The sequence below is a fragment of the Ammospiza caudacuta genome, chromosome Z, assembly GCF_027887145.1.
Source record: "Ammospiza caudacuta isolate bAmmCau1 chromosome Z, bAmmCau1.pri, whole genome shotgun sequence".
Classification (NCBI taxonomy): domain Eukaryota; kingdom Metazoa; phylum Chordata; class Aves; order Passeriformes; family Passerellidae; genus Ammospiza; species Ammospiza caudacuta.
The window spans coordinates 22,643,334-22,654,695 of NC_080632.1; the positions used below are offsets into that span (position 1 = coordinate 22,643,334).

At 41.9% G+C, this 11,362-nt stretch overlaps 1 protein-coding gene across 1 annotated transcript in view; it reads left to right on the plus strand.

Annotated features, from left to right (window-relative positions):
• The window catches only part of CPLX1 (complexin 1), a 102,156-nt gene extending 91,317 nt beyond the window's left edge, over positions 1-10,839 (plus strand). The window contains exon 4 of the mRNA XM_058823580.1: positions 9,484-10,839. Coding sequence (XP_058679563.1) covers positions 9,484-9,681 — 198 coding nt within the window. The 3' untranslated portion in view covers positions 9,682-10,839. The remainder of the gene's footprint in view (positions 1-9,483) is intronic.
• Positions 10,840-11,362: the final 523 nt, after the last annotated feature.

Sequence of the window (11,362 nt, forward strand, 5' to 3'; positions counted from 1 at the left end):
ACAAAAAACAGCTGTCACACGTGGTAAACGCAGGCTATAGAAAAGAAATAGTTGTGTCTAATCAAAATTGCTTCAGTATCCTGGGGAAATAATTATACCAGCCTTGTACTAAAATAAAAGGTTTCATTTGGCAAAGGAAATACATGCAGGAGGCACGAAGAAGGATGAGCAGCTTATGCTCTATGTTCTGATCTTACATAGCACACACATAAAGAAAGATTTATCCTATGGATTTATTTATGCTATCAGATATGTAGCTATAACGTAAATTCTTCTAAACTCATACAAGCAACTGCATTTATCCATTACCAGGATCCTGCCATTGGCTTCTGGGAAGATTTTCTTGTGGAAAGATAAATGTAGACTTTGAAACACAAGAAATCAAAACCTGCTTTGGCTAGGAGCACACCTGCATCTCTGGAAAATGCCTCTGTTCTCATGGGAACCTTCTGCAGCCTCACCTTGACCCCATCTTGGTGATCATGGAGCCAATCTAAACTTTCCTATGAGTAACCCATGAGCAATTAAACTGCAGTTGTTACTGTGGAATATGTAAATTTTCTTTCTTCTTATCCTGCTTAACTGCTTTGAAGAATAAAATTGACCCAGATTTTCTTAACTGAAGCTGCAAGTTGGATTTTGGAGGAGAAATTTTTCCACTGGACCCAACAGGTTTAGGATTTTGGTATGTACTGTATCTTAGGCCCTGTGGTCATGAGTCAGTGCACTGATTTCAGTCCACCCTCCAGGTACCTAAAATCAGTATTTTGGAGCCTCTGATCCTATGCTCTTCTTCATGAGTCAGATACTCTCTGCTTACTCTGGAGATTTCTTCTCTGATTACAAAATGGGAGAACTTTGCTAGTCATCAGTAATTTAATTATGTCCATTCCTGAAGCTTTCAAGACCTCATTCCCTCTCACTGAGGCTGACCATATTGCAGAAAGGCATTGTTTTAATATGGATGCTGTACACACAAACAGAACAAAATAAACTTATTTGCAAACACAGAGAAAATGAAAACATGCTTTCTACTGAGTATTCAGAAAAATTTATGGTATATGATACCTGTTCTGTTGTTTCTCAGAGTCTTGGTTTCCAAAGAGTAGTAAATTTGTTCACAAATTGTAGTTCACACTGCCTGTGTGTAGTAATGGGGAAAAAAGGCATTTGTGTGGGAAAACTTAGCTCAGTCTTGTGACTTGAGCAGTGAGCAGAATGGCCAGTTTGCTTTGGCAGAGTCAGCACGCATAGTGGATTAAGCCAAAATGTGTTTCCCATCTGCCTCTATGCAAACACAGCATGGGGGCAAAACAGGAGGAGCTAGAGACAGGTGTGTGCCTGCAGGGCCAGGGCCTTATTGGCACCACAGGGGTGAGGTGATGGCTCCTGTTACTGGGTGTCAGGAGAGCAGACCCTAGGCTCTTCAGAGATCTGCTTGGCTGAATACCATGGGATAAAGTTTGAAGTGAACAGGAGTCCAAAATGCTGTTCAATATACATAGATCTCCACCTCCAAACTCAGGAGCAATGAATCCCAACAAAGAAGCCCAGCAAGATGCTGGAGCACATCCTCCAAGCGGGAGAGACAAGGATTTGATGGCTGGACCACTTGGTTGTTAAGGAATTGGTTGGATTGACACGAAGAGCTGTGGTGTAACATCCCATCCTTACAGGGGAGGGAACATGCAAAATTCAAAAACCCTTGTGGTCGAAAGTAACAACAAAAGTCAGAGGGTCCACAAAAACTCACAACATTTTATTAGTAAATTACACACTTGGCATGGAAATTGGTATTAGCTAGTCCCCTGACCTACCATATAAGCACATGGAGTGGATTTTGGGCAAAGGGTTAAGATGAAAAGAAAGAGAGAAGGGAAGAGATGAATTAGAGAGGAAGTAAGAGAGGGAAGGAAGTGGCAGAAGGAAGGCAAGGAGGGCAGGGCAAGGGGAAGGGCAGGGCAGGGCAGGGCAGGGCAGGGCAGGGCAGGGCAGGGCAGGGCAGGGCAGGGCAGGGCAGGGAAGGGAAGGGAAGGGAAGGGAAGGGAAGGGAAGGGAAGGGAAGGGAAGGGAAGGGAAGGGAAGGGAAGGGAAGGGAAGGGAAGGGAAGGGAAGGGAAGGGAAGGGAAGGGAAGGAAAGGAAAGGAAAGGAAAGGAAAGGAAAGGAAAGGAAAGGAAAGGAAAGGAAAGGAAAGGAAAGGAAAGGAAAGGAAAGGAAAGGAAAGGAAAGGAAAGGAAAGGAAAGGAAAGGAAAGGAAAGGAAAGGAAAGGAAAGGAAAGGAAAGGAAAGGAAAGGAAAGGAAAGGAAAGGAAAGGAAAGGAAAGGACAAGTTCTGTTGTTAGGGGTCGTGGGTGTTCTTGTTTACCCCTTTACAGTCCATGCCCACTTCTTTACCTCATTTGTGTTGTGCTGTATTGGGCTTATCTACAGGAGCCAGAACAAGTATTTTTGTCCCAGAAAAGTTCTGCGCTTACTTCTACATGGCCCCCATCTCCAGCCATGTCTTGTTCTTTCCCATGGCATGTTACTACCAACAATTCTTGGCTGTAATTACCAGCATGGTTGGCTCCACAGCTACTGGACTATCAGTGTTTGAGCTATGTACATTTAGCATCGTCTTCTAGGATTGTACATGTGGTTAAAGGCTCAGTGTCCAAGTGGACAGAGATGAGTGGTGTCCTCAGGGTTCGGAGTTCAACTGGCACTATTTAGCATCTTTGTCAGTGACACAGACAGTGGGCTCGAGGGCACCCTCAGCAGGTTTGCCACAGACACCATGCTGCGTGGGGCAGCCACGTGCTGCAGAGAAGGGATGCCATCCAGAAGTGCCTGCATAGGCTGGAGAGGTGGGGCTGTGCAAACCCCATGAAGGTCAGAAAGGCCAAGTGCAAGGTCCTGTACCTGAGGCACAGATCCCAAGCACAGATACAGACTGGGCAGTGAATGGATTGAGAGCAGCCCTGAGGAGAAGGACTTGAGGGTGGATGAGAACTTTGGCTTTGAGAACTGGATGACACATGGCTTGACAATGTGCACTTGCAGTCTAGAAAATCACTGTGCATTAAAAGCAGCTTGCATTAAAAGCAGCTTGGCCAGCAGATCTAGTGAAGTGATTCTATCCTTCTGTTGTGCTTTCATGAGACCTGTCTGGAGCTCTGTGTCCAGATTTGGGTTCCTCAGCATAAGAAGGATAGGGACCTGTTGGAGCAAGTCCAGAGGAGGGTCACAAAGATGATTAGAGGCCTGGTGCACCTCTCCTCTCTCCCATGGCTGGATGGGACTCTAAGCAAACTATTCTAGTGGAAGGTGTCCCTGCATGTAGGGAGTTTGGGATGATTTGGAGATATTTGTAAGGTCCCTTCCAGCCCAAGACATTCTATAATCCTATGATCCCTTTCTTTTCACTAGGCTTGTCTGGGCCGGTCTCTATGGAAACCAGAGAAACAATTCCCCTTGATATGAGTTTGCAGAAAATTCAGAGATGGCTTCTGCAATCAGGAACCTGATGTAGTTCTGGTTTTCACTTAAACAGCGATAGTGGACAGATATGATGTTGTTTTCAATCAAAGTAAACAAACAAGGCTTGTTGAGTACAGATCTGATCTCCAGAGAGCAGTGCTTTATCTTGCTCTCCATCTGTTGTGGGGCAGCAGAAAAGCAAATTTCACATCTATTGTTTAGAGTAGCATTACTCTTGGATGCTTAGGGCACTGGATATTCCCATAGGACTGTTCTGTAGTTCCACAGCTAATTGAAGCAGAAGCCAGGGGCTTGGTTCTCAGGCAGCAATATTGCCATGGGGGAGAAGGAAAGACTGCTAGATTCACCCAGTGTCACCAGAAGAAGACGCTGATGGGAGGCCAATGAAGATCACATGAACCCTTTGAAATCTGTATTGGCATCCGATTTATGTTTGTGGTCCAAGAGAAAACCTGCAGGCCTCTGTGTTTGCTGTGAGAGCCCCCTGAGAGAAACAGGGGGATGAGACTGAAGAACATACTGAAAGACCTAAAACAAGACAGGTCATGCAAGAAGAATTGCTGTGATTTTGACAGAGCTGAAAGCCTGAGCTAGCACAGAGTAGCAAGGCATGTGTAGCCACAGGGGAAGTAGAACCTTGGATGAGGTAAAGGATTCAAAGGACATGAGTGAGGTTTACAAATAATCACTGCTGGAAAACTGCCTGGAAAAGTCTGACAGCCCCCAAGGAGATGGTTTTGGAGCATCTTTTCCAGGTGAGAGGAGGCTCTGGCTTTGCATTTCAAGTGTCCTCTACCTGAAGTTTAATTGTCTTCCTTTCTTTCTCTCTGCCACCTCTCTCCTGAGCTGTGCTCCGGTTTGGCTCACACACAATTGAACAATGTAGTTTGGGACTGTGGTTGCCAGACTTTGCCTTGTTCTTTTCCATTATTAATCAGCTGTCTTCTGCTAACACATTGACAGGGTCAGCAGAGCTGTGCAGCAGCATTTAGAGACACGAAAGTGCCCACACCTACACTCATTCCACACAGAGCCCCCACGCACCCTGCTGGTGTGTCATGGACTGAGACACTCTGCATTCTCTCTCATACCTTTCATTCCTTGCCACAGCTTGAAATTGGCATTACTGCCCAAGTGGCAGGGTGTGATTCTTTGTTCATTACTCCTCAGAAAGCAAAGAGATTATCTAGGGTCAGGGTGTCTGAGTTGCCTGAAACAGTCAGTGTAATTCTAACACTGCATGGCAGACCTTGCACTTAAATGGGTTACTTGAGAGACCAAGAGAGTGTCCTCCTTTAATATGTGTTAAAAGGCTCCCGCACAAGATTTCTGGGTACTAATCCTCACTATCAAGCTCAGGATGAATGAACTAATTAGAAAGACAAGTAGACCAACAAAAACAAACAAGCAAAAAGAGCCAAATTTAGCTCAAAATGAAATCAGCAGATTTGAGGTGAAAGAAAAGCCAGGGCACATTTTTGGGCAGATCTACATCAAAGTAGGCTCTGTGCTTTAAACAGTGGTGAGAACAGTGTGCTTAGGACTCTGGGTTTCAGCACCCTCACCTCCTGTATTTGACAGCCTGTTCACTCAGAGAGAGACCAAAGAAAGACTTCTAAGTTTGTGGAAATCAAATAAAAAGGGAGTCTTTTTCTGTACCCTAGGCTCTCACAGTTGTGGAACTCAAGGTCTGAACTCTACCCATTGCTCTTGGTTTGTTTCAGTCCTACATTTATTGCTGGTAGAAAATACCATGCATTAGTGTTGGAAATATCTAAATTGGGCTGGTGTTCTCTTTGCTAATGGGAGAGAAAAATAAGAACTTTGCACAATTGATAAATACGGTCCGAAAAGACAGGTGAAAGATAAATCTTTTTGGAGGAGCTGCATATTTTTCAGATTTTTTTAAAGTCATTTTATGACAAATCACATTTGACATGAGGAGAAATACTTTATTTGCAAAGGGTAGTTAAGTTCCAGAATAGGTGAGAGATTTTCAGTAGTTGGAGTCTAAGAAAAAGAGTTATTCAGGTCAGGTTAACTCTTGAGATAAAATGATGTGCATGTTGCCCTTCCAGTGTCTTTTCTAACCATATGCTTTGAAGTCTGGCTAATTTTTTTTTTCTTTTTTTGCATTGAGGTTCAGAATATGAATGAAACTTAACAGACAGAGCTGTTAGTATAGACTGACTTTTATATCCCATAACATTTATAGGAAGCAAGATAAGGAATAAGCATTTAAATCTCTCAGTAGCTTTCCAAACCTTAGCTAGTAAATAAAATAGTAATTCCAAAGATGGCTGTATCTGCCACAGCTGTTTGGACATAGTTTCAGCAGTGCTGCTCTACCTGCAGCTGAGCAAAACAACTGCAAAGTTCAATTCCCCGAAGAGAGACGAAACCACTACAATTCACATGCCAACCTTTTCCCAGAAGACAAAGCTCAGTGTTATGTAATACATAGTATTATTTCACACAATATTATTTCCTATGCAGTAATATTTGGACTGAGGTCCAGTTTCAAGCTCTCAGAGCGCTTGGAGGGAAGAGTTGTTTCCTGACTTCTCTTGTCTCACCATATAGTCTTCAAGTAGTCTTTGTATCCCCCATAAACCTTCTTTTTTAGTTCTTTCGCTTTTTCAGATAAATTACTTGTTTCTAAGTAGGCAGTTCCAAATCTCATCCAAGGAAAATCACTCTCTTGCATGTTGATTGCTGCTGTCTTCCTGCAGAGTCAGTTCCACTCCTGACCCAAAGACGTGCTATTACTTCTGCAAGTCTCTTAACTAGGATATTACAGTTTATTCATTCCATGGCCTAGATATTTGCTAGATAAACATGTTCATTTTCAGTAGAAATTGTTGGCTCATCTTAAGAAATTGTAACTGTATTTATGATAGGTTCACATTTTTGCCTGCAGATCTCATTGGCTCAAAAGCCCTCTACTCCCTTACAATCTTACTGTCATTAGATCAAATTTCCAGAATGTTCGCAGTTCGTGCACCTACTTTGCCTTGTGAAAAACTGGAGGAATAAGAAAGAAAAGAGACAGGGAGGAGGCTGATGTTGTATGTTAGTATGTTAGTCTGTCTTTTCCTGACATCCCATCAGTGAGGGCCTGGGTATTTTTTCCCTTCTCTTCCCAGCTGGTGACTGAGGACTCCAGGCTGACAGTATTTCTCTAACATAACCCAGTGACAACTATCCAATCCCCATGTGGCCACAGAGCAATAACTTTACGAGTGGCAGAAGACTTACTAGTAGACTTACTAAAAACATTTCAGTATCTTCCTGGGTTAGGTCCATAATTCTGCTTATAGTAGAAGACATGAATATGTGACTAAGGCCAAGCAGGTAATGATACAGCTTTTGGTATTAATTTTTGTGGGGTTGAACCCTGAATAAAAATGAAACTATTCTCATCCCTCAATTTTTTTTGTAAGTTATGAAATATTTCCTATCCTCAGGGAAACCAGAGCACCAGAAAGATTATTTTTAGTCATGTTTTTAAAAATAATTTGTTGACTTCACACAAATGATTTCATGGAAGAAATAATTTTCTTCCAAATGAAGACACTTCTTTAAATTTTTTCTTATATTAAGACTTCAATTTCTGTAATTTTATTTCCTCTGAAACAATTTCAAACCTAAAGTGTGCCATTTACCTATGAATCTTCACAGCTTACATTTTTGTTAATGCAAAGCATTACATAATATTATGAAATTTAAATGACAATACTAGATTCTCATTACTGGTTGGTTTTGTTCCACTCACTCCTTCCTGTGAGCTGAATATTTGTTCCTGAGCTAGAGGATCAGTGCATCTTGAGCTGATACTTGTTTTGAGATGGAGGATTTGACAGCATGCAGTGTACTTGTGTGTTACTGTGATTTATGGTGTCTCCACTAGTGTTCCCCTCTAGCTGGCGAAGGAAGGCAGAATCTGCGTATAAATTACACTGGGAATCACCTAGAAACATCTACCTGTGGCCTGAGAGGGAGAATGGGGCAGTCTGGCTCCAATCTAGCACTGGATGTCATTCCATACACGTGGTAGCTCATCCTGTGTTAAATCTCCTTTGTGGAGTACAGCCCTGTAACTACAAGTTAGTCATCTCACATGAGAATGGATTTATCATTTGTCTTTAATAGCTTTCCAGTGAAATCAGATGTGACCAGCACCCAGTAGGTATAAAAATTATAAGACAAATGTCCTTAATGAACATTTTGGCATGAGAGAATTGATTTAGAGAGCTTGAGTGTTTCGAAGCCTGCTTTCAACTTTGCAGGCTGTCATCTTAAATATAAATTATGATGGAGAAAGGAATAAAAAATAATGCCTTTGCTCAGAAATATTTAGGATGAAAAGTCACACCCAACAGCCCTCGGAAATCAGAAAGTCATGAATGCAGCAGTGCACTTTCGGTTTTACTGGTTAACAATTTGTACTAATTTTAGAAGTAGAAAAAAATGAAAAGAAAAAATAATGAAAATAGCATCTAATTAATGTCTATTCAACAGTAAGGTTTTATTGGTACTTGAAAATACTGAGTGCGTGGTACCAAGTTAATTCTTTGATGTTTTTGAAATCATATATAATTTTGTTTTCAAGTTTATGCATGCAACATGGATTGTAAGCAATTGAGCAGGTGTGTGTGAGGTAACTGGTGGTGGCTCAGGAGCTGATAGTGAGCAGCCATTAAGGTAGCTTTTCAAAAGGTAAAAGTGATAAGCAGAAGAACACTGCTGCCAGACAGGGAGCTGTGAGCTTGGGGACTGCAAGCATCCTTGAAATGTACAGCTGGCTTCTTTGAAGCTCAGCTGGGCACTGAGAAATGGGACACTCCCTGCGTTTGCATCACGATCACGGTGCCAAGAAAGTTTAGCCTCCAGTTATTATCAGAAAAAGTGGAAGCAGTCTGGGAAATTTGAATTGATCTGAATAAAAAAAGCAGGTCTCTGAACAACCTAACCTAGCTGAAAATGTTCCTACTCACTGCTTGGCCTGAAATTTGCCACTGGATGGCCTTGAAATTCACCTCCAAGCCCAAGCCATTCTATGATTCGATAGTACAGAGGATAGCTTGCAGGTAGACATTTTGCTCTAGATTTGCATGTGGCAGTTTGAGTTGATTTTTTTTTCCTTGTCTATAACATTAATCTCTGAAGCAGTGTGAAAAACACTTACGGAAAGAGCAGCATATGCATATGTTTAGTCCTGTATTAAATGTAGCCTCTTGAATCTAATACCATAAAATAGGATTCTGGTTACTTATCTAATGTCTTAGTGGCATGCTGCTAATTCTTAGTGGAAGTAGCAAATTTCAAGTACCCATTCTACTCACAGGGTTCAGAGTGTTTCTCTTCAAATAGTCAGCTGATTTTCCCATGATCGTTTATTTTTCACAGAGGTCTTTCTGTCCCACTTATATAAAGAGAACATGAATGAATGTTATAGGATATGTCCCACATGAGAATATCTAAATATTGTTGTCTTCACTGCTGTCTTGTCTGTCCTGACCTGTTTGCTTTCTTTTGTGGGTAACTAATTTTTCCCTGAAGTTTTGCCACATCTATAAACCATAAAATGCTGCAGATGGACTTTCGAAGTCGTTGCAGATGATGGACCTAAGCATCAGACTTGTGAACAGAAAAGAGGAGGATCAACATCAGTAGAAGGCCTCCCTAACACTTCACTAACCCAGAGCTTATATTCTCTTTACTAGTGACCCATTAGCTGCATAGTCCCAGTTTTTCCTCTGTGCTTGCTTCTGAGGGATCTCAGCATCTTTTCTTGTGAAGGCTGTTCATCCACTGGGCTATACTTAGTGGAGGGTTGTTAGTATGGATATTTTTAGTATCTGTGCAAAAGAGCAAAATGAGAATATGTGATGTTCTTACTGCAGAATATGAGGCACCACATGCAATGGCTGGCTTCCTGTTCAGCAGATGTGTTATTTCTCGTATTATGATTCAGACAATGTGTTATCTCTCCTCTGCAGTATGGGATAAAGAAGAAGGAAGAAAAGGAAGCAGAGGCCCAGGCTGCACTGGAAGCTAATGCTGAAGGGAGTCTGACACGCCCGAAGAAGGCGATCCCTCCTGGCTGTGGGGATGAGGAGGAGGAAGAAGAAGAGAGCATCCTAGACACAGTCATCAAATACTTACCAGGGCCCCTGCAGGACATGTTCAAGAAGTAATAGCTGCAGACTGTTAGATGGGCATAAACAGTACTGCAAAGGATTTCTCTTTTGCCCAATGGGGATTTAAATCTTGCCATTCATCCCGCAGTCCTCCCCACCTCTGCCCTCCCTCTACTGCTCACTAGGAGTCCCTTCGCTTCCCATACCCTTCCAACTGCCTCTTTCCTCTGCCCCAAGACTCATCCATTCCTTAATTTTGTACATAGTCACATCCAGTAGATGCCTCTGAATGGATGTAAAGATTAAAAAGCTGCAGACTACACAACTTTTATTATAAGCCATAGTACTGTGTATGTTAAATACAGCACTGCACATCAAGCATAGAAAAGGAACAATCTCATTTCCATCCAATGCAAGAATGAGTGTTCACTAAGTATGAACAGTGGCCTCTTTAATTTTTTAAAATTATCTTATTTTTATTATTAATAATAATTAGTCATTATTATAATGTTCCTATTGATTGGGTCACATTAGCCATTTTTTTTTGAGCACATCTGCTCTCAGAAGGGATATCTCAGTTCTCCCATGGAAGCAGAGTTTTTATGTTTTAATTCCATCTGTGACATAAATAAAAGATCCTTTGGAAAGTAAATCATGCATGACTTACACAGCTGACATCACTCAGAATTGTGGAAAAAGTGAATCATCTGCCCTCAGATGCTGTAGAAGTTAAATGCCTCAGAATCTAAGCAAGAGTCATGTTACTTTGGGAATTAGCCATACATTTACCTTGAATGAGCAAATTGGTCAGGCACTTGCCGTACAGAGAGCTGAAACCAGAGAAGAGGGCACCGTAGAGGACCTCCCCAACCCCTCTGAAGCCAATGACAAGTGTATTTGCTGCTCTGTTTAACCAATCTTCCTCTTTCTGCCATATTCAACCATCCTGTTTCCAGCAGTGCTTGCGGGTTGGACATTTGGGTCCCAGCACATTGTCATGGCTGTGTCCTGCCCACCCTTTCCTGCAGTGTGTGGGAGTGTGTGGTGGTCTGAATGTGAGTCATGGCAGACCCATAAATATCCATTACATTTATTGTGCTAAATTATTGCATTGCCTTTGGGAGGTCACTTATTTTCTGCCCCACTGAGATTCTTCACCTGTAAAATGTAGGTTTCAGTCTCTACCTATGTAAAAGCGTATAGTGAGGATGCTTCTTAGGGCTCTGCAGGAGCTAATTAATATTACAGAAGTATGTGGTATCCCTTGATGCTAACAGGTGGGAGAAGATTTTTTTTCTCACCATTATCTTTGTGGCCTTGTGCAGACACAGGTACAGAGGTCTCCTCAATGAAACACTGTAGATGTCACATAATTGCATAAGAAAATCTAAATTCTATGGGAGATGTTGACTTGGTAATACCTACATAGATTCAATACATAGATAGACCTATTTTGAACACAGGTCCACAGGTATCTGGCTTATCATCTGAAGAGCTAATCCTGAAATTTTGCATCTAGCTAGGTCTCTGTAGTTGATGCTGGAGACTCACCATCTCAGTCTCACAGTCTTGTCAGGAGAATCAGGGTTTGGCTAGCAGAACTAACATTGCTTGTCCCTGTCCTGGGAATGACAAAAATTTCCTAAGTACATGGATGAGATTTGAAAGCAAATACACTCTTTCTGCTGGCAACAAAAAGGAGGATAATATCAGATGCTTCATTATGTACCTAAATTAA